This window comes from Elephas maximus, chromosome 16 (genome assembly GCF_024166365.1).
Source record: "Elephas maximus indicus isolate mEleMax1 chromosome 16, mEleMax1 primary haplotype, whole genome shotgun sequence".
Classification (NCBI taxonomy): Eukaryota; Metazoa; Chordata; class Mammalia; order Proboscidea; family Elephantidae; genus Elephas; species Elephas maximus.
Window position 1 is genome coordinate 74,188,525 of NC_064834.1, and position 27,869 is coordinate 74,216,393.

Below are 27,869 nucleotides of genomic sequence, written 5' to 3' on the forward strand. Positions count from 1 at the left end.
GTAGAACTGCCCCAAACGGTTTCAAAAGACCAGCAGGTGGATTTGAACTGCTGATCTTCTAGCTAGTAGTTGAACACTTAACAACTGTGTCACCAGGGCTCCATGATCCTTGTTACACTTGAGATATGTTTTGGTCATTTACCTTTTGAATTCCCAAAGATGGTGATCAAAAGGGAGGCATCCATTCTTTACAAATGAATCAGTAAGTGAAGATTAGCACCAGGCTACTCACATGCAACTCCTGCTTCTTGAGGTCTTCTAAATCTGGGAGCTGTCTGGTCGTGAACTCAATCCTGGCCGTGATGCTGTTGATAATTAACTTAATGCTTGGGTAATCCTTCACATATGAGATATTATTTACAGAGGGCTGGTGGTGGTGCTCTTTTAGGTCACCTGGGCCTTCGCTGTCCATCACACCGGGGTTACTGGGAAAGCCTCCGTAATGGAAAGGCGATGGGATCAGGAGCTCCTGGTGGACCCCAGAAAGGATGTAAGACGCCATCACCAAGGTCATGATTACCAGTACAAACACGAGGCTACATCGCATCCCCTTCCTGAAGCGCAAAAACCCACCCCAGCTCTCACTCCCTTCGGTCCTCACTTCGAGAACAGCAAGCAAGTTCATCTGCTTACTGTCCACGCGGAACAGAATCTTGTTCTCGCCTGTGCACTCGGTGCACGCCTGGTGGCTGGGATGGTGGCCTCCTCGGCAGCCAAGCTGCTGTGTGCACACCTCGTTGGGTAACAGCTGTATACAGCAATTAATGCAGTGCCTCATGTTAGTGCCCTCTGACTGCTGGCTTAGTGGGCCATGGGCGAGCCCCCTAGGAGTCCAGATGCCTGCAAATGGCCCTGGAAAACTTGATGGACGTCTTGTGATTATGTAAGATGGTTTGAAGGCAAAAGCAACAGAAATGAATGGAAAAATAAGCTGAAGCCAAAGCACCGTAGAATGAGGAAGTGCCTTCTTTGGTTAGGCTCTGAAAGATGACATGAGAACGGGATCTCCAATGGTCATGTTCTAGAAAGGTCACTAGAATTGAGGGGAAAGTTGCAAGTTCAGGAGCAATTGTGCCTGCGCTTCAGGTTTTTCCCATGGCACAAAATAAAGTGAAAGAATTATCACTGGAGGGCATGGAAACACACGGAAGGTTGGAAGGTATCATTGTCTTCCCATTGACCAATGGGTTGGTGTCCATCCATGGAGATGCCCACGAAGACTTCTTCTTTTACATCCTGCGTGCCTTTGAAATGTTCCCTCTTCATTGGGAGCAAAATTTTTCAAATGTCAAAAGACCTAAATAAAAAGAAAGGAAGTTTTATTACATTAGGTGATAATAGCAAGAACCCAGAGACCATCTTTCAAGTGGAGATGTTCACTTCTTTTTTCCACTAAAGCTGTCAGCCAAGCCTGCTTGGTTACCAACAAGTCGTGGAAAGCCATATAGGGTAAAGCCAGAGGTTTCTGGTCCTTGGTGCTCGTCTTTGGGGTGTTAGTTCAGCCAAGATGTGGTCCCAAACACCATCGCCAGCACCCCACCAGACACCTCACATTTTTTGCACAATTCTACCCTACCCCTTTTTAACTTGCATATCCTCTACTAAAGCTGCCTGTGTGGTACAAACCATTAAGCGCTCAACTGCTAATTGAAAGGCTGGCAGTTCAAACCCACCCAGAGGCACCTTGGAAGAAAGGTCCTGGCAATCTACTTCCAAAAGGTCAAAGCCATGAAAAACCCATGGCATGCAACTCTACTCTGTAACACATGGGGTCACTATGAGTCAGAATCGACTCGGCGGCAACTAGCTTGGTTTTTTCTCCTCTAATACCTCTGCCTTGATACATATAAGTTATTAGAACCCCAAATCCCAGGAATATGCAATCACTCTCAGTTCTGTACAGTCAGTGACAATGAATTTGAGGGGCGAAGTGAATTATCAGCACTTTTCAATCAAAGAGAAATCCTAAGAGTAATAAGAAGGAGGATGGTTAGGATGTGAGCAAACGGAGAAAATGCTTTTTTCCCTCCCAACAGCATCCATACTCTTTTACCCACAGCTAACCTTTATTACCGTTTTGGAAAGAAGAGTTAATGAAAACTAAGAAACAAGGAAATGATTCTCTCTTCCAGCAGAGTGTATTAGATATATAAAAAAGGTTTTTTGACTTTAAGTTATTAAGCAATTAAATCCAATATGCAATATTCCTCTGAGTAACATAACACTTCAGACCCCGAAATCATTTTTCATTTTCACCATCCTGGGGAAGACATGATTCTTAAAAATCCATTAATAGAATCCTGTGGTTATAAAATGTAATGTTGCCCAAAAGACGCTTTCTTTGTAGATGCAGTAAAAAGAGCACGGAACTAGCAAAAAGGAGACCTTCTTAGTTCCTAGCAGTGGCAGGCCACCACTAACTAGCTGTGTGACATGCAAGGCAAGTAACCTCTCTGAGCTGTGATTCCTCACCAGCAGAATTGGGGTAATAGGAGTACCTCTCTTGTGTGTCTGTAAGGAGTGCTACATTAGTAAACCTGTGCAAAGAGTTTGCATAACACTTGATACATATTTAGCATCACAAAAATGGTAGACATTAACCAAAATTACATCAACTATTACTACTATCATAATTTTTAATTATTGATGAGTGCCAAGAACATCTAGAGTAGAATCAAAGATGGGAGATCCAACTTCACACTATTTCCCTTCATTGTTTGAGAATTACCCAAGGAAGGTAGGCCATGCCCCCTCTACACACACACACACACACACACACACACACACACACACACACACACACACACACACACACACACACACACACACACACACACACACACACACACACACACACACACACACACACACACACACACACACACACACACACACACACACACACACACACACACACACACACACACACACACACACACACACACACACACACACATCTAACAATCCTTACCCTACCAGAGAAGACGGTTTTAACTAACCCTGTATCAAAGCCTCCCCATTTTGGCTGAAGGACTAGATCCAATCTGAACTCACTAGCAGAAGTGCTGACTTCCCTTGGAAAGAAAAATCCATGTTTTCTTGAAATATGTTGGCCAAGCAAGAGCAAAGTGGCGTTTCCCGAAATGTCCTCCACAAAGCATTCTGCTTGTTGTCTATATGGTTCTGTGCTTGAAGCATGTGGAGAAAAGCTGGGATAAACAAAACCACACAGACTTCTTCACAGCAAGACTTTTCAGGGCCTTTAATAGACTAATAAGGAGCCGTGGTGGCACAGGAGTTAAGGACTCAGCTGCTAACTGAAAGGTCAGCAGTTCGAACCCACCAGCCACTCCGTGGGAGAAAAGACGTGGCGATCCGTTCCCGTAAAGATTACAGCACTGGAAACCCTAAGGGGCAGTTCTACTATGTCCATAGGGTTGCTATGAGTCAAAATTTATTTGACAGCAATGGATTTTAAAAGACTAATGGAGCCCTGGTGGCACAGTGGTTAAGAGCTTGGCTGCTAACCAAAAGGTCGGTAGTTCAAATCCACCAGCTGCTCCTCAGAAACCCTGTGGGGCAGTCCTACTCTGTCCTATGGGTCGCTATGAGTCAGAATCAACTTGATGACGATGTTTTTTTCGGGGGGTGGGTGGGTAATAGAGTCCCTGTGTGCTGCAAACCAGTTAATGCACTCAATTGCTGCCTGAAAGGCTGGTGGTTCAAATCCAACAGGAGGCACCTTGGAAGACGGGCCTGGTGATCTACTTCCCCCAAATCTGTCATTGAAACCCCTGTGGAGCACAGTTCTACCCTGACAGACATGGGGTCTCCACGAGTTAGAGTCAACTCAACAGCAACGGGTTCGGTTTTTAGAATAGCTAATAAACTCTAATCCACAAAACAGGAATATAATACACAAAACTCCAAAACATAATTGACCAAAGAAACGTCTCAAGGAAGCAGTTTGAGAAATGCTGATCAGTAAGGGCTGAGATATGGGTAAGGTGGAGGAGTTGTGGGCAGTTTGGAGTAGAGCAAAGGAGTAGAGGCGTGTGGGAAGAAAGTTTGAGAAAGCAGGACAAGCATCTCAGGCTCCATCCCCCACAGGGCCCCTCCTGCTCTTATCAGCATCCGTGAGGACAGTTGGAGGGACATGTCAGGAAGCTCCAGGTCAAACTTCTGCTTCAGACTTGCTCAACCACCCCTGACCCATCACTTGGTACAAACAACTCTCCAAACCAATGAAACAAAAGGGCAAGGCCCCCTACTTGGAAATTCCATCAGCAAAGCCAGGAAAACATTTTTCTACATGCAAGACAAGGCCAAGCTGAGGTTAAAAATGAGACTCCAACAGGGTCGCAGTGGGGACTGATTTCGCACCATCTTTCTGGCTGCAGAAGGCCTAATTAGATTTTTTTTAAAAAAAAAAAAAAGAAAAGAAAACATGAGACTCTGGAGGTACAATACAAAAATGTACATGATCTGAGCCCAGCTGAATGGGCAAAGCATTGCTAAACAGGGACAAAGGTATTTTATTTCAAGCAAAGTAAATAAATAAACCTGGGAAGTCGGGGAAGCTAACAGTCTCAACAAGAGGCCCACGGCAATGGGGTCTCCCACAGGGTCAGGCGTGGGAGCCAGGCCTCCCTCTCCGTGCCTCACTTCTTAAACATAAAATGGGGAGCAGGAAGTTGGGGAGACGATTCAAGATGCTGTAAAGAAACACTCTGTCCTGAATTATGTCCCCCCAAAATGTGTGTATTTGCTTGGCTGGGCTAGGAATTCCAATGTTCTGTGGTTATCCTCCAGTTTGTGATTGTAATTTTATGCTAAAGAGGATTAGGGTGGGATTGTAACACCCTTACCAGGTCACATCCTTGATCTAATATAAAGGGAGTTTCCCTAGGGTGTGGCCTGCATCACCTTTTATCTCTCAAGAGATAAAAGGAAAGGGAAGTAAGCAGAGAGCTGGGGACCTCATACCACCAAGGAAGCAGTGCCAGGAGCAGAGCTCGTCCTCTGAGGGAAGATTAATGAGAAGAGAGAGAGAAAGCTTTCCCCTGGAGCTGACACCCTGAATTTGGACTTCTGGTTACTACGAGAAAATAAACATCTCTTTGTTAAAGCCATTCACCTGTGGTATTTCTGTTATAGCAGCACTAGAGAACTAAGACACATTCCATTACTGGGTTTTCTCAACTTTTAAAATTCATTCATTCATTCATTCAACAAGTGTCTTCTGAAGGCTGACGGGGGCGGGGGGAGTGTAATTGCTTCAGATGTGGGGCAGGTCCACGTGTATGGGGTCTGGAATCATCAGGAGATTTGGTTAAAATGTAAATTCTGATTCAGTATACCTGGGGTAAAAAGGCAAATTCTCAGCAGGTGGCCAGAGCGGAATGAACCAGTGCGAATCCCTGGGTCCAGGTGTGTGGAGCCTAAAGGGCAGATCCAGGTGTGTGGGGCCTGAAGGGCAGATCCAGGTGTGTGGGGCCTGAAGGGCAGATCCTGGTGTGTGGACCCTGAAGGGCAGATCCAGGTGTGTGGGGCCTGAAGGGCAGATCCTGCTGTATGGGGCCTGAAGGGCAGATCCAGGTGTGTGGGGCCTGAAGGGTAGATCCAGGTGTGTGGGGCCTGAAAGGCAGATTGAGGTGTGTGAGGCCTGAGGCCAATACAAAGCAAGGTGAAGGCAACAGGTGGTGGCGGGGGGAGAGGAGGGCAACATTCTTACAGAAAACTATTTAAAATTTTTACAAAATGGCATGACCACTGTAGATTACAGAAAATGCATCTCGATAAAGCTGATGAAGAATAACAAGCCTATGACCATATGAATACATTGCTAGGGGCCCATGTAGATGAGGGAGCCAGAGCTTCAAGCCTTCCAGGCAAACTTCCTTTGAGGCCATGGAGAGACGGGAGGTACAGGTGGGCCAGGACAGAAGCCCTTCTCCTACCTGGGGCTTGTATTCCACCAGGGCTGGGGGGCGGGGGTCACGGGCTACAAGGCCATAGCCAATAAAAAGTCGCCAGTGAAAAACCTCATCTCAGATGCTGGTCATGTTCTGAAGAACCTAAAAAGGGATAATACGCTAAAACCATGAGAGCAGGGTTTCTCAACCTCAGCACTGTTGATATGTGAGCCGGATAATTCTCTGTTGTGGGGAGGGGGTGCGCTGTGCATTGTTGGATGTCCCCGTTACGACAAACAAAACTTTCTCCAGACATTGCCCAATGCTCTGTGAGGTGAACAGCCCCAGGAGCCACTGCCCTGGAGGAAGGGGGGGTATGATAGATGGGGGACCAGGCGGACCCGATTTAGAAGGAGGCATTTGAGTTGAAACCTGAATGGCAAAAATAAAGCCAGTCACATGGAGATTCGGGGACACAAAGGCCCCCTGAAGGAGAGAAGTTGGGCGTCAAAGCCACGAGAGAAGTCGGTCGGTGGACCCTTGGAAGCAAGGGGCAGGAGGAGGATAGGAACCATGGACGGGACAGGAGACAGGACTGGACCCTTTGGGGCCTTGAAGGACACAGCCGGGGAGGAATTTTTCCATGTACAAAAAGGTATGCATGCTGCACATTCTTTCAAAGGATCTTTACAATGTGACCTTACTGAAAATAGGGTCTTTGCAGATGTCATCATGTTAAGGTGAGGGCATACTGGATCATGGTGGGCCCTATACCCGATGACTGGCGTCCTCATAAGGAAAGGGAGATTTGGAGACACAGAGACGCCAGAGAGGAGGCAGTCATGCAAAGACGGAGGCAAAGATCGGAGTGATTTGTCTGCAAGCCAAGGACCACCGTGGATGGCCAGCAACCAGCAGAGGCTGGGAGAGAGGCCGGAGCGGATTCTTCCCTAGAGCACCGAGCCCTGCCAACACCTGGTTCAGACTTGCAGCCTCCCAAGCTGGGAGAATAAATTTCTGTTGTCTTAAGCCATCCAGTTTATGGTATTTTGTTACGGCAGCTCTAGGAAACGCACGGGGAGCTATTAAATAACAAAACTCCGTGAATAAAAATCAGATGAATGTGACTGTACTGAAAGCAAAAGGGATTGCTATCATGTTCCTTAACTGCCCTTTTCCATTGTCACAAACTCTTCCAAGAACAGGCCTTCAGAAACCGTACCCTTGCTTCATCTGGCTGGAATGCCCACATCTTGGTGCCAGGAGTCAGGCTGGAAAGGACCCTTGGCACTCCCATTCTTGTTGTGTGAAACCACAGCATACTCAGGTGTACAATTCAGTGGGACAGCTTCCCAACCTGGGCTCCCTGCTGTGCCTACAGATGCCACCATGATCTTGGGACCCTGGTGCCACTGTATGAGATCAGAAACTGCTCCCAAAATAGAAAGTGTTCAGTTACCAGTCCTTGCTCCACGCCCCCTATTAACCTCTGCACCCCAAGCATCATTAGCAAACCATTTATAACAAAATTGTCATTGAGAGACCCAGAAATACCACTTTAGATTAAGTAATTGAATGCCCCTTCTGTGTAAGATCGATAAAGGGCATCCAATTTCACCCTAGGAAAAACGGATAAAATGATTGTAGCTATAAACTGATATCGCAGGAGAAAGATGTATGAAACCTCAAAAGAAACTGGGATGGATTTATGTAAATGGCTTCATTTAGGTAGAACATTTACAGCTGCCTTCTGGGGCGGGGAGGGGGGAGGAAAAAATAACTAATTACATTGTTTTACTTTTACGTTTTCAAGAAAAAAATTCAATGGATCTTAATTAACCTTTACCCAGACACAAAGCCTTCTTCTGATTAGTATTTCTAAATGCTGACATTCTCTCTGGGCTACACATATGGAAATACTTTTTTTTTTCCCCCAAAGGAATATTCATCAACGAATGGAAGACAGAACATTATTCACATTTTGCTCAAAAATATAAAATGATTGTTGCTGAGACCAAGAGAAATAAGTCAAGAGACTGGAGAGTTCTGGACAAACAACAAATTAGCAGTTTAAATCTTCTACCGGAAGTTTTATTTTGCTTTTGATCACATCCGATTCAGTAAACAGAATAAAGCTGCATCCCTTGATTATCACAGAGAGGCCTGCAGTCTTGTAGAGAGAACCATCAGCATAGTTACTCAGACCAGGAGTTCAAACTTCTGTCCACGTAGTGGCCTTAGAAAGCCGCTTAACCCAGCAGTCTCTAGGTGGTGCAAACAGCAGGCTCAGCTGCTGGCCGAAAGGTTGGAGGTTCAAATCCACCCAGAGGTGCCCCTGAAGAAAAGCCTGGCGATCTACACCTGAAAAAAATCAACCACTGAAAAAACCTGACGGAGTGCAGTTCTACGCTGACACACATGGAGTCCCCACGAGTCGGAATCAACTTGATAGCAACTGGTTTGGTTATATTCTCAAAAGAATGCCTTGTTGATAACAGATCGCATTATGGTTAACAGTCTGGGTGCTAGAGCCAGGCTGCCTGGGTTTGAACTTGAGCAAGTCACTAAACCTCTCTCCTCCCTATTTTCTTGCATGTAAATTGGGAATAATTGCAGCATATAGGTTATCACTGCTGTGACATTAAGTGAACTAATTCATGTAAAGTGCTTAGAAAAGTGGCCGGCCCATAAAAAAAACAAAAACCAAACCCACTGCCATCGAGTCAGTTCCGACTTATATCGACCCTACAGGACAGAGTAGAACTGCCCCATAGAGCTTCCAAGGAGCACTTGGTGGATTTGAACTTTTGGTTACCAGCCGTAGCATTTAACCACTATGCCACCAGGGTTTCTGGCTGGTCCATTAAAAAAAAAAAAAAAAATCACTGCTGTTGAGTCGATTTTGACTCATGGCTACCCTATAAATAGGTGCTAAATAAACGTTAGTTATTATATACTGTGGACATGTTATCAAGAGGGACCAGTCTCTGGAGGAGGACGTTATGCTTGGTAAAGAAGAGGGTCAGCAAAAGAGAAGACCTTCAACAAGACGGAATGATCCAGTGGCTACGACAGTGGGTTCACACATAGCAACCACTGTGAGGATGGTGCAGGACTGGGCAACGTTTTGTTTCGTTGTATGTAGGGTCATCATGAGTCGGGACTGACTCGGTGGCATCTAACAATAACAACATTTTATATGTAGAGTTCTGGCCCACAGTAACTAGTTAATAAACAGTAATTGATTACTATTGCTGGTAGATGGCACCGTTGGTCCCCATTTCCTATCCTTCTCTGTAGTCACCTTCTTTGCCACGAGGCTTTGCAGCTCCTCCAACTAAAGGAGTAGAATATATTTCCTCGTCCTCTGACTTGATTTTGGGGACCTCCACTGGCAGACAGAAAGAAGAAGTGACAACGTGCTGGTTCTAAGCCCAGGTTACAAGGCTTACGTGCCTGCTGGACCTCTTACACCTTTGCTGTCACCCAGCCAAGCCCTACAAAAGCAGGAGAAATAACAAATGGCTGCTGTTTTAAGACAGAGTTTGGGTGGGGGGGAGGTGGTTGTTATGCCATAGAGGAGCCCTGGTGGTGCAGTGGTTAAAGCACTTCGCTGCTAATTGAAAGGTGGGCGGTTCAAACGCACTAGCCACAGAGGAAGATGTGGCAGTCTGCTTCCGTAAAGATGACAGCCCTGGAAACCCTCTGGGGGAGTTCTACTCTGTCGCAGGGTCGCTATGAGTCGGAATCAACTGACAGCCATGAGTTAGCTTTGGTTACGCGATGAAAGCTAACTGATACACAGTACTACAGGTTATAAACAGCACATGTCACTAACTGAAACCGATATAACTGTAGGTTAATAGTTCCAATAAGTGTGTCTGTATGAATAAAGTGAATCATGAGAAATTCAGGCCAAAGCAACTCATCCATAGATCCATCAGTTAATGATTTTTCTTTCTTGAATTCCTTGGCTAATACCAGAAGCAGACATTCCAAAATAATGCTGGAAACCCAGATGGGGGCTGTTCTCAATTCAAGACACAACTGCCCCAAACTTTGCACACCAGGTTATTTTCTGGCAAAATGTGCATTTATGACAACCACAGCTGTTGTGTTTAATCATCTGGACAATTGACTCCCCCGCCCCCCACTTCCTGATGAAGAGTTACTATAATTTCTTCCTGGCTTCCTCTCCTGAGCAAGCCCTTCCGTAACCCACTTCCTTAAGGTTTCCTTGCTAGGTTCCATCTTTCCGGGTGACTGGGACACCTTCATGTTTACTTTCATGCCATCCGGGCTTTGTCTAACAGTATCTAAAACCCGGACAGGCAGGATCTTCCCGGAGGCCCAAAACGTGTGCCACGTGAAACCCAGGCATTCTTTAAAAGTTGCTTTTAAAACACACTTCGGTTTCCATCAAGTTCATCGGCAACATTACTTCTGTTCATAACGACTGCCTGACATACTTAACAAGGAGCCCTGGTGGTGCAATGGCTAAGCGCTTGGCTACTGTTACGGATTGAACTGTGTCCCCCAAAAATGTGTGTCCACTTGGCTAGGCCATGATTCCTAATATTGTGTGGTTGTCCTCCATTTTGTCATCTGATGTAATTCTCCTGTGTGTTGTAAATCCTAACTTCCATGATGTTAAGGAGGCAGGATTAGAAGCAGTTACATTAATGAAGTAGAACACAATCTACAGAACTAGGCTGTATCTTGAGTCACTGTCTTTTGAGATATCAAAGAGAGAAGCAAAAGAGAGAGAAAGGGACCTCCTACCACCAAGAAGAGCTGGGAGCAGAGTGTGTCCTGTGGACCTGGGGTCCCTCTGCTGAGAAACTCCTAGACCGGGGGAAGGCTGAAGACAAGGAAATTTTCCCAGGGCTAACTGAGAGAGGAAGACTTCCCTTAGAGCTGGCACTCTGAATTTGAACATCTAGCCTCCTCAACTGTGAAAAAATAAATTTCTATTTATTGAAGCCATCCACTTGTGGAATTTCTGTTACAGCAGCACTAGATAACTAGATAGCAGTTAACCAAAAGGCCACAGTTCAAACCCACCAGCAACTCCAAGAAGAGACCTTGTGATCTGTTCCTTTTTTAAACATTAGAAAAAAAAAAAAACCAAACCCGTTGCGGTCAAGTCAATTCCGACTCATACCAACCCTATACAACCTAGGAAATTCTATGAGGCAGTTCTACTCATGTCACATGGGGTTGCTATGAATCAAAATGGACTTGACAGCACCCAACAACAACAAAAAACATGCTCAACAGTATCAAAAATATAAGCTTTAATTCTTTCAATAAAACATATCCTTAAAAAGCAGGCATTTTGACTGAGATTCAATCTCCACAATAGACAGCAGGCTCCGCACTTACTCAGTAGAAAAGTGGGACATAGCAAAATAGAGGGTCAGATAAGGCTTCAGAGTCAGGCAGACCTGCATTTCAATCTGACTTTATGATCTCAGGCAACTCACTTAACCATTCTGTGACTCAGTCTCCTCATCTGTACAATGGGATTAAAACTGCCCTTGCCTCCCAGGATGAAAGGTAAAGACAAAATGAGACAATATATGTAAAATGCTTACTGTCATATCTGGCACACAGCATGCCTCAGTAAACGGTACATATTATTGCTGTTGGCAAAGAATATTGAACATGCCATGGACTGCCAGAAGAACAAACAAATCTGTCTTAGAAGTGCAGCCAGAGTGCTCCTCAGAAGCGCAGATGACGAAACTACGTCTCACGTACTTTGGACATGTTATCAGGAGGGACCAGTCCCTAGAGAAGGGCATCAAGTTTGGTAAAGTAGAGGGTCCACGAAAAAGAGGAGACCTTCAATGAGATGGACTGACACACTGGCTGCAACAATGGGCTTAAACATACCTACTATTGTGAAGATGGCACAGCACTGGGCAGCATTTTGTTCTGTTATACCCAGGGTCACTGTGAGTCAGCACCACCTTGACGGCACCTAACAACAACAACAACGTTATTTGTATTATTATAGGCAAGGCCCTCGGGTGCTTATCCAAGGTCTACTTGCTTTCAACGTATATATAATTCTACGCGTAACCAAGTAAACTCCAGTGCCATCGGGTCGATTCCGACTCACAGTGACCCCTATAGGACAGAGTAGAACTGCCCCATAGAGTTTCCAAGGAGCGCCTGGCATATTCAAACTGCTGAGCCTTTTTGGTTAGCAGCCGTAGCACTATAACCACTACGTCACCAGGGTTTCCAATTCTAGGCGTAGGTGTCCAATTTTCCTGTCTACAACTGATGAGAAGTAATGAATGAGATGAGACAGGTGGCAGCTGGAGGCAGGCACAGAGACCCCAGGAAGTGACAGCCACCTTTACAGTAGAAACAAGGTACTACAAAGCAGAGGTGTCTCAATCTCCAGGACAGGTAGCTGAGCCCAGTTAGAATGACTGTGCCCACCTCTAAATTATCTCAGTGCTCAACAGGGGAAGGTCAATTTTCCAGAAACATGCCAGTCCCCAAAGATCCGATGGACTGGGTGAGTGAGGCACTTCTTTGCAGATGGGAGAGAGGCAGTAGAAGGAAATGCAGGGTGGACCCCTGAGCGCAGGACTGCAGTCCTTCAACAGGAAAAACCTGGAAAATCTCAGAAATGATGGCAGGCAATCAGGGTCCGGGCTCCATCGGGGCAGGCTCGAGGGAATCATAAACCCCATCACCGCAGGCCCCCAGTAGGAACCTGCTCAGCCTGCATTTGATGGCTGAAGAGCTGAGGCCCAATGTGGATAGAAGGGTGGGGGTGAAGAGATACAGGGGTCCCACACACAGATGCCCGCACTTCACATCTAGGAGGAACCCCATCCAGTCTGCCCCTTGGAGAATCCAGCAGCCCAGCCACGCTCTGGCGTCTCCCCTTCTCCTCCCTTCAGGAGTCCCTCCTGAAGGGCAGCTACACAGCCTCACAAGGACACCAGGCAGGGAGCTGAGGGTACACACAGGGAAGCAGCCATCAGGGCCAGTACTACCATCATTCACCACACCAGCCTGGAACACTGAATCCAAAATACCTTAAACCAGACTGGACTCATTGCTCAGGCTTGTCCCCGCTCCCTCTGAAAGTGTGATGGCGGCAGGAGCACGCAGCCAGGGTGGGGACAGGGGTAAGGGAACAGGGGTGCGTGAAGGCTGCCCTGGTGCCAAGTATGAGTGGGGAGAAGGAAGGGCAGAAAGCAAGCAGGAAGGAAGGGGCAGGGGGGCTGTCAGCTGAGGCTGCACCTGGGCAGTCAAGAGGCGTGGAAATGACCCACTGCAGGCTGGCGGCCGGGGCACACAGGCAGCCCCCAAGTGTGGTGGCTCCCAGCCCCTCTTCTGCTCCTACAGAAGCCTGTGTTCTGTGCTGGTTTCTACTGTGCTTTGAAGCTTCAGAGATACAGCAGGATGCTGTCTTCCCACAGGACCAGGACCAACTGGGTGTGGCCCCTGAGCTGAGATTCCCCAGCATGGCCTCAGGCCAGATTGATCACAAGCCTGGCTGGTGACCTTGGGCGAGTCACTTCCTCTCCCAGGGCCTCAGTTTCCCCATATGTAAAATATGGAGTTGGGACTACTCTTTCAGCTCCAACACTCACGGTGTATGATTTGAGGTTAACTTCACCCTAATAAAAGCCCATTGTCACCATTTGTCATGTCTTCCAGGCCCAGGTTTTCCAGGAGCATTGAAAAGCTCGTGTGGTACTCGCTTTGTGCTACGCAAAAAAAAAAAAAACTACATAGTGACTCCAAAGGCTCTCAGAGTTTTCTCCTCAGGTGGCAGTCCATACATACTGCTGAGCACGCATTCATCAAGTGCTCACTATGTGCAGGGCACTGCGTTTGCTGAGGCTTCAAAGATGAAGAAGCACAGCCCAGGTCTGCTGGAACATTCCATCCAACACCAGAAGAAAGGTTCCAGAGGCTCCAGGAAAACCCTCACGCTCAGAACTGTATATCCCATTTCAAAACAAGCAAGCCAAACCCGTTTCCCCTCGAGTTGATTCTGACTCATAGCGACCCTACAGGGTTTTCAAGGAGCACCTGGTAGATTCGAACTGCTGATCTTTTGGTTAACAGTCAAGCTCTTAACCACTGTGCCACCAGGGCTCCATCTCATTTCAAAGACACCCCCAATGCCCACCATGGGCCCCCTTCAAATCTGCAGACCCCAAAAGACCCAGCTCTGCTCCTAGAAGCCAAAAAACACATTCTAACAACGGTGATGATTCATGGAGCCACCAGCCTGATCTCCCACAGCAAAGGCAGGAGGGCAGATGGAATCTTCTAAATATTCTCTCTGATACACTCCTCACTCTGCTTAGGGTGATCTGCCCCAGCTCCTGCGTGTGCCCACCCAGCTTATAAGCAAACACAGCCAGATGACTCAGTCTCCCTGAAGTGTACAAATTAATCAGGTTTCCTACAAAGGGGCCAGGTGGACAATAGATTTCAAAAGTTTTCACGCTGCAACAGTCACCCAGCGTTCTCAATGTGCGCAAAAGACTAACGGTCCTGGTCATACAACCAATAATTTTCATTTTCTGAAACCACTTGGGGGAAAAACCTACTTCTGAATGCTCATTTTATTATTTCCAGTAGTAATTTAAATCACGTAGATACTAGAGTTTCCATTCAAGCTTGTGTATCTACTGACTGCGGTTTTTCAATAAGTTCAGACTTACTGAAGATTTGCTTACAGGGTTTGCAGAGAAACACGCTGACCAAAAAGGCTCTGGGAGGCAAAGGGGTGATAGTCATATAATTGTGAAGTGTTTCAAGGGCACCATGGTCAGCCTGTTTTAGGATGTTTGAAATTAAAACTTAAGTATCACTCTTGGTACAGGCTGGGACACAGACTTCAAACCGTGGACACTGTTTCAGGATGTAAGCAACCCCAGAGACAATGAAGGGGGAGGAGCTAACACCATTCTAGCATCCGCCACGGGCTGAGCGCCACACTGGGTCCCTTCTTGATGGCAACCCTGAGGTCAGCAATGCGATCCCCAAGTTAAATTTTTACATGGAAAACTGAGGCGCAAAGCTAACCAGCAGCAGCGCAGAGTTGACCACAGGTACCGTTTGGCTGCAAAAACTGTCATCTTTCTCCCGCACCGTCCCGTCATGCAAGACGGCGGCAAGCAGAGCTGCTACAGTCAGCCCTGCGGGGCGGCAGGTAAGGTTAACGTTACCCAGCCCGCTGGCCACCTGTTTCCCAGGTGAGGAGGCGGAGGTGGAGTTAAGTGACTTCCTGCTGGACTGTAGGGTCGGCAAGGGCAGGGCCACATCTGTGACGCTCAACCCTGAATAGCGGGTCCGGGAACAGGGTAGGTGCTCAGTAGATATTTACTGAATGAATGAGTGAAGGAAGGAACTGCAGAAAGCGTCACTAATTCCCAGCAGATATCCACTTAATAACAACAATAATAGAGACAGCCACTAACACTTGTAAGTTCAGACACCATGTTGTTGTTGGGTGCTGTCAAGTCAATGCCGACTCATAGCAACCCCATGTGACAAAGAAGAACTGCCCATAGGGTTTTCTTGACTATAATATTTATGGGAGCAGATGACTGGGTCTTTCTCTCGAGGAGCTGCTGGGTGGGTTCCAACCATCAACCTTTTGGTTAACAGCTGAGCACTTTACCATCACACTACTAGGGCTCCTTCCAGGCACCATGCTTGGGTTTATATGGATTGTCCTGTTTAAGAGGAAAGTAAAATTATTATTCCCATTTTACAGGTAAGGAAACTTTGGCCCACACTTGACTTACAGAGGAGAGGAAAATGAGAGACCTGGGGATGCGCTGAGCAACCAGCGCCACTCAACCAGCTGCGTGGACCTCTTCACCACTCAGCCTCATTCTGTCTCAACGGAGATGCAGAAGGCGCAGCAGCGCTGCAAGGGGCCGATCAGCTCAGGGAGCAGGGTGCTTGGTAAACTCAGTTATTCTTTTTGAATGCTTTCAAGGTTTCAAACATTTGCAAAATCTAAGGTGGCATAGCGGTTAAGAGTTCATCTGCTAACCAAAAGGTCAGCAGTTCGAATCCACCAGCTGCTCCTTGGAAACCCTATGGGGCAGTTCTAATCTGTTCTATAGGGTTGCTATGAGTTGGAGTTGACTTGATGGCAATGGGTTTTAATCTTAACTGCCAGGAAAATGTGGCATGTTTTTAGACCAGGGTCATTTTGGCTCTTGTGCAGCTAGACCAAAGCCAAGTGATAGATTCTAATCGCTCTCTAACAATTCTTCCTTATCACAAGCATGAAAAGAAGAAGTGGCTCCAAGGACAATGCCTGGAACCCACATGTTAGAGCCACAGAAGTAGGGAGGCTTGGTCCACACTGGGGTCTCTGGACCCGCCTGCCATCTTCACGTGACCCCAGGAAGGGAAAATAGGCTGCAGAGCTGCAGAAGCCCGGCCAGATGTCCTCCAGGACGGCAGACAAGAAAGGTCCAGCACACACACAGCTCACACTTTCAAAACGAAGTGCGAATAGTGATGCTGCAGACGTACCAGAGCCCCTGAATGAATAAATTAGAGGCAGCACCATGGAAGGAGCAGCTGGGCATTCCCAGCCAGATGGTCTTGCTGATCTGAGTAGCTTCCAACATTGTTTTATTTCCAAAGACAAGCATAACAAGCACTGTGTTAACCCTTGAACAGACAGAACCACCTAAAAACACTTCCTTGGAATTTGTTTCTTTTTGATGGAAAGAGGGGAACAATCTTGGCTAAATTACAATAGCCTTCTCAGGCAGGTTCGATAATAAGATTCAACAAGATGTCTCCAAGGTATCATTGCAGGTGGCCAGCACTCACCAGGGAACCACAGAGGAGCCCTCCCTAAGCGTCGCAAAAGGCAAAGGAATACCCACCCCGCTGGGGTGTGTAGATCCTAGGGTGCACAGAGGTGCACCAGGGGCTACAAGAAGTTACAAAACCCACCCGTACTAGCTGTGTGCCTCTGGGCAAAGTCCTTCTGAAGCTCAACTTCCTCATCTGTAGAATGGAGATAATGGTAGTACCCATCGCAGAGACTGCCAGAAGAATGAACAAATCTGTCTTGGAAGAAGACCATCCAGAATACTCCTCAGAAGCAAGGATGGCAAGACTAAATCTCACATGCTTTGGACAGGTTATCAGGAGGGACCAGTCCCTGGAGAGGGACATCGTGCTTGGTAAAGTAGAGGGTCTGTGAAAAAGAGGAATATGCTCAATGAGATAGATTGACACAGTGGCTGCAACAATGGGCTCAAACATAATGACTGTGAGTACGGCACAGGACCAAGCAGTGTTTCGTTCTATTGCGCACAGGGTTGCTAGGAGTCAGAAGGGACTCGACAGCACCTAACAACAACACCGCAGAGAGCTGCAGGGGTGAAATGAGATGATTCATGTCAAATGCCCAGTCATCAGCGACCACAGCCGCCGCCACCCTCCTTCTCTCTTCTTTCTGCCCTTCTCTGCAAACTGAGGCTCTCGGCTCAGCTGTGAGGGCTTCCACCTGGAGTGCAAAGGCCCAGCAAGTTTGGATTGGAGGCAGAATATCAAGGCAGGAAGAAGAGAAGCTGCAAAGGCTGCAGATCAGAAGGGTCTGAACAATGCTGGCGAGAGTAGGTGGGAGAGGAGCTGCGTGCTTAAGTGATGATGGTCACGAAGACTCCAGCCCCAAGAGCTGCTTTCTGGTTGGAAGGAGAGAAGACGTAGAGAAGAAACTAATTAAAAAGTGGTTGTTTCAGACCCTCCTTCTCCTTTTAGACTTTTAGGAACAGACCCAGTTCTGATAACCTCACTCAACTCTGGAATCCAGATTCCCGCCCTCAGTAAAAATAGGCCAAGCAAGTACGTATTTATTTATAGACACATGACCCAAGACACCAAGCATGGGTTTTGTTTTTTTTTTTTTGTCTTCTCCATTAAGTACAGGCATTTTCTAAAGATGTTTGGTGGCCAACGATTTTTTCAAACACACCTCTCCAAGTTTCAATATTTGAAGTAAGAGAAGTGAGCTTTTGATAAATGTTATAACAAAGGTATGCTCTCTGAGAATTCCCACGGCTCTCTCGAGCACAGGTAAGACAATGCTTAAAATACAATCACGTTCACCTTCTCAATGAACAGAGAATGCTGCTCACCCAGGAAGAGGGAAAGCCTCCTTTTGCAACCAGGAGTCCCTGGTGGTGCAAACAGTTTATGTGCTTGGCTGCTAACCAAAAGGCTGGTGGTTCGAGTCCATCCAGAGGTACCTTGGAAGAAAGACCTCATAATCTACTTTTGAAAAACCGGCCACTGAAAACCCTATGGAGCACAGTTCCACTCCAACACACATGGGGTCGCCATGAGTCGGGGTGGACTTGACAACAACTGGTAAGGCAGAGCAGGAAAAGAGAGGGAATGATAAAGGGTATAAAATGGGGCAGCTGGGCTTCCAGAGCTGCTCCATGTACTCACGTCTATGTAAACAAGTTAAATGAAAAAAGAAAACTTGTTTAAAAAATAATAAGTGGACCTTGGCTCGGGCACAACCGTCCCCCACAAAGCAAATGATCTACCATATGAGAAATTAGTAACCTCTTCGAACTGGCCACAGAAGAATGGAATCTTTTTCATAAAGATCTGGAAAGCATTCAGGGCTCATTATGAAGGTCAAGGCTTGTTTGCGGAAAGCCGACTTCCTTCTGGGCTAAAAAAAAGTCTCAAATTTAGTGGAAAAAAAAAAAAAAGACTTTAAAATAGTTCTTGTAGCTGACTTCCTATCAAGAACTGCTCTGGTCTGTTTCAGGAAAATAACTATTTGGCTGAAGCACACAGTTGTTCAGACCTAAAGGCAGCAAATGAGAACTTCTCTCCACACAATCCACATGTGGACATTGTCTTCCCTGTCGTTTACGGAGCAGCAAATGAGCATTGGACTAGGAGTCCCCAGGAATTCACAGTGCACACCACCAGATAATGGAACCACCACACCAACTATGGGAACGTGGATGCCACCCAGCCTTCAGGCACCCTGAGCTGACCCCTCTCAGTGTTGCCGGAAGGATTAAAGGGGAAACAAAACTCTCCCCTGTGCCTGTCCCCACCCCTCTCGCCAGCCCCACCTCACTGTCACTTCCCTGTGTCTCTGTCTCTCCGCCTCACCCCAGCCTCCCTGGCCTCCACCATCTCCCTGCTTGGTCCACAGACTCCTGCTCACCATTCAGATCTCAGCCAGCGAGTCCTCCCCTGAGGCCCCAGACTGTCAGGCCCCGCCCTTCTCCTTCACAGCCCCTTCCATTTCTTAGGAGTCCCTGTGCTCAGCTGCTAACAGAAAGGTTGGAGGTTTGAATCTACCCAGAGGCCCCTTGGAAGAAAGGCTTGGTGATCTACTGCCAAAAACCAGCCACTGAAAACCCTACGAGCACAATTCTGCTCGGACACACATGGGGGCACCAGGGGTGGGAGCCGACGCCATGGCAATTGGTTTTTCCATCTCTTTGTGTGAGCTTATTTTACGACACCTGCTTTGACCAGGAGACTATAAACTCCCTGAAGGCAAGAGAGAGTGTCTCCTTTGTTCACAGCTTACAAATACAGCCTGAAGTGAAAGGATGAGAAGGTATCACGCTGAGTGAAATAAGTCAGATACGACGAAAGGACAAATATTCTCTGATTCCACTGATACGAAATACCTAGAACAAGTATACACAGACTAAAGTTTATCAGTGGTCACCATGGGTGGGGAGAAGGGAGGCAGCGAGAAGGGGACTCACTGCTTAGGGGACCGAGCTTCTGTTGAGGGTGATGGAAAATTCTGGATGGTGATGGTTACACAGCGTGATGAATATAATTAATGCTATTAAACTGTACATGCAAAGAACGCTGAAATGGACAAGGATGCCCTTTGTCACCACTCTTATTCAACATTGTGCTGGAGGTCCTAGCCAGAGCAATAAGGCAAGAAAAAGAAATAAAGGACATCCAAATTGGTAAGGAAGAAGTAAAAGTATGCAGATGATATGATCTTACACACAGAAAACCCCAAAGAACTACTGGAACTAATAGAAGATTTCATCAAAATATCAGGATATAAGATAAACATAAAAAAATCAGTTGGATTCCTATATGGCAACAAAGAGAATTTCAAAGAGGAAATCACCAAATCAATACCATTTACAATAGCCTCCAAGAAGATAAAATACTTAGGAATAAATCTAACCAGAGATGTAAAAGACCCATACAAAGAAAACTACAGGACACTATACTGCAAGGAACCAAAAGAGACCTACATAAGTGGAAAACATACCTTGCTCACGGATAGGAAGACTCAACATTGTGAAAATGTCAATTCTACCCAAAACAATCTACAGACACAATGCAATCCCAATCCAAATTCCAACAACATTTTTTAATGAGATGGAGAAACAAATCACCAACTTCATATGGAAAGGGAAGAGGCCCCAGATAAGTAAAGCATTACTGAGGAACAAAGTGGGAGGCCTCACACTCAACCTGATTTTAGAACATATTATACCACCACCATAGTCAAAACAACCTGGTACTGGTACAACAACAGATACGTAGACCAATGGAACAGAATTGAGAATCCAGGCATAAATTCATCCACCTACGAGCAGATGATATTTGACAAAGACCCAAAGTCCATTAAACTGGGAAAAAACTGTCTCTTTAACAAATGGTGCTGGCATAACTGGATATCCATCTGCAAAAAAATGAAACAAGACCCATACCTCACACCATGTGCAAAAACTAACTCAAAATGGATCAAAGACCGAAACATAAAATCTAAAACAAGAAAGATTATGGAAGAAAAAATAGGGACAATACTAGGAGCCCTAATACTTGGCATAAACAGAATATAAAACATAACTTACAATGTACAAACATCAGAAAAGAAACTAGATAACTGGGAGCTCCTGAAAATCAAACATGCTCATCAAAAGACTTCACCAAAATAATAAAAGAGAACGTACAGACTGGGAAAAAATTTTTGGCTACAATATATCCAATCAGGGTCCAAACTCTAAAATCTAAAAGATACTGCAAAACCTCAACAACAAAAACACAAATAGCCCAATTAAAAAATGGGCAAAGGATATGAACAGGCACTTCACCAAAGAAGACATTCAGGTGGTTAACAGATACATGAGGAAATGGTCTCGATCATTAGGCATTAGAGAAATGCAAATCAAAACTACAATGAGATTCCATGTCACCCTAACAAGGCTGGCATTAATCCAAAACACACAAAATAATAACTGCTGGAGAAGCTGTGGAAAGACTGGAACACTTAAACACTGCTGATGGGAATGTAAAATGGTACAACCACCTTGTACATCGATTTGGTGCTTCCTTAAAAAGCTAGAAGTAGAACTACCATACAATCCAGCAATCCCACTCCTTGGAATATATCCTAGAAAAATAAGAGCCCTCACAGGAATAGATATATGCACACCCATGTTCACTACAGCACTGTTTACAATAGCAAAAAGATGGAAACAACCTAGGTGCCCATCAATGGACAAATGGATAAACGAATTATGGTATATTCACACAATGGAATACTACGCAACAATAAAGAACAATGTGATGAATCTTCAAAACATCTCATAACATGGGTGAATCTGGAAGGCATTATGCTCAGTGAAATCAGTCAGTCACAAAAAGACAAATATTGCATGAGACCACTATTATAAGAACTCAAGAAAAGGTTTAAACATTATTTAATGGTGAAAAGGGTGGGGAGGGAGGGAGAGAGGAATTCACTAACTAGATAGCAGACAAGAATTATCTTAGGTGAAGGGGAGGGCAACACACAATGCAGGGGAAGACAGCACAACTGGATTAAAGCGAAAGCTAAGAAGTTTCCTGAACACAACCAAATAGTCAAGGGATAGAGTAGCAGGGGCAGGGGTCTGGGGACCACGGTTTCAACGGACATCTAGGTCAACTGGCATAACAAAGTTTATCAAGAAAATGTCCTGCAGACCAATTTGGTGAGTGGTGTCTGGGGTTTTAAAAGCTAGCAAGTTGCCATCTAAGATGCATCAATTGGTCCCAAACCACCTGGAGCAAATGAGAAGGAAGAACACCAAAGACATAAGGTAAGTATGAGCCCAAGAGACAAGAGGGCCACATAAACCAGAGACTCCATCAACCTGAGACCAGAAGAACTAGATGGTGCCCAGCCACCACCAATGACTGCCCTGACAGGAAACACAACAGAGAGTCCCAGATGGAGCAGGAGAAAAGTGTGGTGCAAAACTCAAATTCAGGTAAAAAGACCAGACTTAATGGTCTGCCTGAGACTAGAAGGACCCCAGAAAACACGGCCCCCAGGCTCTCTGTTAACCCAGAACTAAAACCATTCCTGAAGTCAATTCTTCAAAGATTAGACTGGATTATAAAACACAAAATAATACTCATGAAGAGTGTGCTGCTTAGTTCAAGTAGATAACACGAGACTAAATGGGCAGCTCCTGTCTGAGGCAGGATGAGAAGGCAGAAAGGGACAGGAGCTGATTGAAAGGACATGGGAAATCTGGGGTGGAAACAGGCAGTGGGCTGTCACAGTATAGGGACTGCAACCAGGGTCACAAAGCAATATGTGTATAAATGTTTGTATGAGAAATTAACTTGAGCTGTAAACTGTCACCTAACGGACAATTAAAAAAAAAAGTGATTTTTAAAGCGCAAAGGGTTTCTTTCTGGTGTGATGAAAATGTTCTAAAATTGACTTGTGACGGCTGCACAATTCTGACCACTGAAGGTACACTTTTGGTATGCAAATTACATTTGTTATACTCTTCTTGCAAAAAAAAAAAAAAAAAGAACGCTGAAATGGCAACTGTTATGTTCTCACCCACTGGCATCGAGCCGATTTTGACTCATAGCGACCCATCGGGTTCCCAAGGCTGTAAATCTTTACAGAAGAACAGACTGCCATCTTTCTCCTGCAGATCTGATGGTGGGTTCAAACCTCCAACCTTTCGGTTAGCATCCAAGTGCTTATCCACTGGGCCACCAGGATCCTCCATTTATAATAGAATTTAAAATTTTGCAGGTTTTGCAATCCTGCCTCTCTCCCGTTAATCTGTCACTCACTGGCTGCACTATCCAGGGTCCCCTGGCCACTGCTACCACTGAGCTCAGCCAGCAGACTGCTCTGTGCTTCCTTGGCCCTGGGGGCCCCAATACCCACAGCGAGCCACCCCTACTCACCCTAGCTCTGCTGGGAGCCCAAACAAGGGCTCGGAGGGCCCTGTTATTGTATCTCAATTACCCCAACCTCAAAAGTCCTCCTAATTTTCAAAATTAGCTTTCCTGCTTAAGAAAACCCCAAAATGATATGTCTTAGTAAATTATAGGATTCTTATCTGAAGCTAGAAGCTGGGTTTGTTTGTGTTTTCATTTTTTTTTTTTTTTTTACCCATTCTTGGTTCTTGTAACCCTTTCAGGCACACTTCGGAATGTGCTCAGCCCACAGGGTTTTTCAGCCAGCAACAGGATCCCAGGCCCTGAGCGGAAAATGGTCCTCTCTTTGGATGATTTTCATTTCTTTCCCGTAAAGGAAATCTGGAAAAGTTTCAAAAACATCAAGAATCCCGAAGGAACAAAAAACGCAAACTACCTTTCTCGCTGCTTTTTCTTTCTTTCTTTTTTTTTTTTTTTTTTTACCTTTTTTGGTTCCTCAGTGACTTTTCCACTGCTCTACACCACTGCGAGGGGTGTGAACAGAAAGAGACGTGGGGAGAAGTGGTCAGGAGAGACAAAACACTAATCACCCACAGGATTAAATGAGCTCCTCGTTTGATTAATTTGAGGGATTTACTGGGTTTTATGGGTGGCAGGGCTAGATTTTTTGATTAAAAGATAATTCATTGCAACACAGAGTGTCAGAGCTGGAACAGTCCTGAGTATAAGCTCTTCTCCAGTTGGGGAAGAAGGAAAAAAAACAAACCATCTTTCATCGATTCTGACTCACGGTGACCCCACACGTGCAGAGCAGAACTGAGCTCCATAGGGTTTTCCAGGCTGTGACCTTTCGGAAGCAGACTGCCAGGCCTGTCTTCTGAGGCACCTCTGCATGTGTTTGAACTGCCAGTCTTTCAATCACTAACCGAGTGCCTAACCATTTGTGCCACCCGGGGACCCCTGAGGGGGAAAGGAAAGGGGGGGAAAATGGGAAGAAAAAATTGCTATTTATCAAGCATCTTCTTCGATTCAAACCCAGGACTGTCCTGAGCAACTGCCAGGCCGGGTTCTGTGATCTGCTTCTGCGTTTATCTCCGGGCCTGACCTAGTCCTCTTCTTCCGAAACTGGTTGAAAGAAACAAGTCTACACCATCCACAAAGTAAATGATCTTTTTTCTACATATTCATCAGCTGGGATGAGTCTCACCTTCTGAGGACAAAACTGTTTACAACATGGCTGGGATGTCTTTGGTTGACTTGGTTTTTCTGAGGTGTTCACACCTGTTTGCAGTTGTAAGGAGTCCCTGGGTGGTACAAATGGTTAAGCACTCAGCTACTAACCAAAAGGTTGGTGGTTCAAACTCAACCAGAGATGCCTCAGAAGAAAGGCCTGTTGTCTCTAATTGTCTAGAGCAAAGAAGAAACTACAGGACTAGCAGCCTACAGGAGCTAGGGCCTCACCTATCCCGGGACCAGAAGAACTAGATGGTGCCCCGCTACCACAACCAATGGTTCTGCCAGGGACACAACAGGTGGCCCCGCTACCACAACCAATGGTTCTGCCAGGGACACAACAGATGGCCCCGCTACCACAACCAATGGTTCTGCCAGGGACACAACAGGTGGCCCCGCTACCACAGCCAATGGTTCTGCCCAGGGACACAACAGGTGGCCCCGCTACCACAACCAATGGTTCTGCCCAGGGACACAACAGGTGGCCCCGCTACCACAACCAATGGTTCTGCCAGGGACACAACAGGTGGCCCCGCTACCACAACCAATGGTTCTGCCCAGGGACACAACAGGTGGCCCCGCTACCACAACCAATGGTTCTGCCAGGGACACAACAGGTGGCCCCGCTACCACAACCAATGGTTCTGCCAGGGACACAACAGGTGGCCCCGCTACCACAACCAATGGTTCTGCCCAGGGACCCAACAGGTGGCCCCGCTACCACAACCAATGGTTCTGCCCAGGGACACAACAGGTGGCCCTGGATAGAATGGGAAAAAAAAGGTATAACAAAATTCAAATTCTTACATAAAGGTGACTTATGTAGAGACTAGAGGAACCCCTGAGACTATTGCCCTGAGATACACTTTAAACTATGTAGTGAGACCATACCTTTCAGTTAACAAACAGGTTGGCTTATAAAATAAACAACATCACCCCCGTGAGAACTGTGCTCCTTTAAAAAACCACCTATAATGAGACCAAATGGTTAACATTTACCCTAAAGCAAAGATGGGAAGGTAGGAGACAAGCTAGATGGGTGGAAACCCAACAGCCAGAACAGAAATATTGAGAAAGTTGACACATTGTAAAAAATGTAACCAATGACAATACTGTATCAAAATTGTTAAATGGAAACCTAGTTTGCTGTGTAAAGTTTCACCAAAAACACAATAAAATATTATAATTAAACAAAGAAAGGCCTGTCAATCTGTTTCTGAAAGGTCATGGCCATGGAAACCCTATGGAGCAGTTCTACCCTGACACACAGGGTCTCCATGACTTGGAATCAGGCAACTGGCTGGGTGTTTTTTTGGTTCTTTGGTTTTTGTAGTTGTAAAACCTTCAGCAGTAATAAATGAGCTACCCCCAAAGATGCTTTTCTCTGGGGATGACCAAAAGCAGTATGGTAGGACTCACTTTGGAGGGTAAAAAACTGATGGGGGCTTTTCATCTCGGGGAGGGAGCACCCCGTACCTGGGTCCTTAAGCACCTTCCCCCAGAGGGGTGGACCTGCTCCACCCACCACCAAGCCCACAGCTGCTGAAGCCCTGTAAGGCCTTTGAGGGCAGCAGGACCCATGTTAAGGGCCCAGCCTCCTCCTTGAGCCCCAGCACCCCCCACGCCTACCAGGCTGTCACCCACCAAAAGCAGGCTTTTCAGCTGGAGGGCCGAAACCATCTGCACATCCTAGACAGCCAGTTGGACTTCTCAGAGCAGCACCGGCCACGCGGCCCCAACCTCAGTGACGAGGCAACGGCGCCTGCAGACACCACGTCCTGTACTCCTGCCCGAGGACATGATTAACGCGCCAGGGGATCAGGCAAGCAGCAGACTTCCTGCCCCTTTAAAATAGTCTTTAAGGATCACGAAGCAGAGATTACACACATTTTTCAAGGTAGCATGAAGCTCTTGGATATTTATTTCCTATGGCTATCTCCTGGCCAAAAATTTACATCCACATCATTCAATGAAGCCTGACATCTTCATACTTGTTCAGACCTAGTTGTTCAGAAATCAATGCTAGGCACTGAGGTATTGCTGTTACTGTGTGCTGTCAAGTCGATTCCAACTCATAGCGACCCTGTAGGTCAGAGCAGAACTTCCACAGGGTTTCCAAGGCTGTAATCTTTACAGGAGCAGATCGCCGGGTCTTTCTCCTGCGTAGCTGCTAGGTGGGTTCAAGCCACCGAGCTTTTGGTTAGCTGTCAAGGGCTTAATGATTGCATGGTCAGGGCTCCTTAGGCACTGAGGAGGGATGCAAAAAGGGGCCTACTTCTGTCCCTATCCCCCTAAAAGGGCATCCTGCCTCAAGCTCTCCCCTTCTCTCTGGGTCAGGAGAGCCAAGGAGATGGTTGAGACCAGTGCCTGCCGTGACGGTGAGAGGTACTGCGTGCTCACTACTCAGGAGCAGAGCAGTGGTCACCGGCACATGGGCCATCTAGACAACCTGGGCCTTGTCCTGGCTCCGCTGCCTGACACCAAGCCTACCTCAGGCTCCTCATCTGAAAAATGGGGATGATGGTGCTAATACCCGGCCTAATGGAATTGCAGGGGGGACAGGGATAATTCACGCAAAGCACTCAGCGAGGAGCCTGGCGCTCTCTCCATAAGTGCTCAAATAATTGGTGGCTATAAAAAAAAATTTTTTTTTTATTGGATGATGCAAACCACAACACATTGGGCTGCTACCCAAAAGGTGAGAGGTTTGAATCCACCCAGAGGTGCCTCAGAAGAAAGGGCTGGTGATCTACTTCTGAAAAATCAGCCATTGAAAACCCTGTGGCACACTGTTCTTTGATACACGAGGTCGCCATGAGTTGGAGTCGCCCCAATGGCAAGTGGCTTGTCTGTTATTTAATCACATTATGTCCATCATTGTCGCCGTCATTACTCCTATTACCACCGCCCTTCAGGTCTGTGCTCCTGTCATGCAGGGCAGGTTTCTGGTGTGGTGTGTGCCACACTGTTCCGTTTCACTCAGGCCTCTTCCCCTAGCAGGCTGGCTCACTGAAACACATCAGGAGGGAATTAACTTTGCTGTCTGTTGCAGTAACCGATCCTTCGTATTTTAACCCAGAAAAAGATCACTGATACAAGCTCAAAACACATGCATTTTAATGCTTTCAAAGTCAGATGGAGAAAGAATCGCTAAGCTCTGACAGAAAATTCTCCCTCATATCACCTGTTCTTAAATCCTGCACACCAGCTTCCGAAAGAAAAAAAAAAATCAGAAAGACAGGAAACAAATTGTTTTTAAAGTAAGACTGTCTTATGAAAACTGCAAAATGTTCGATTTTAATAAGAAACACAAATTCAAGTGATAAAAATGGCATCCTTTTCAATTTAGAATGTTAGGTCTTACAGCATTTTGGGTCCCTCGTACACAGAGAAAGGTGAGCAAGAAGATAACGCAAGCTAGGAAGAAGGGCCCAGAACACAAGTCTGAGCATGTCTCGCTCTGGGCTACACTGCGGTCAGACGTGAGCAGGGCATGAC

At 46.3% G+C, this 27,869-nt stretch overlaps 1 protein-coding gene across 4 annotated transcripts in view; it reads right to left on the reverse strand.

Annotated features, from left to right (window-relative positions):
* Positions 1 to 27,869, reverse strand: part of CHST15 (carbohydrate sulfotransferase 15) — a 98,683-nt gene that overhangs the window by 38,575 nt on the left and 32,239 nt on the right. For 3 of the 4 annotated variants that reach the window (XM_049854779.1, XM_049854780.1, XM_049854781.1), the window contains exon 2: positions 233 to 1,297. In XM_049854779.1, coding sequence (XP_049710736.1) covers positions 233 to 778 — 546 coding nt within the window. In that variant the 5' untranslated portion in view covers positions 779 to 1,297. Of the gene's footprint in view, positions 1 to 232; positions 1,298 to 5,360; positions 5,598 to 27,869 lie in introns of those variants that run through there. The other variant, XM_049854782.1, reaches the window with a different exon arrangement.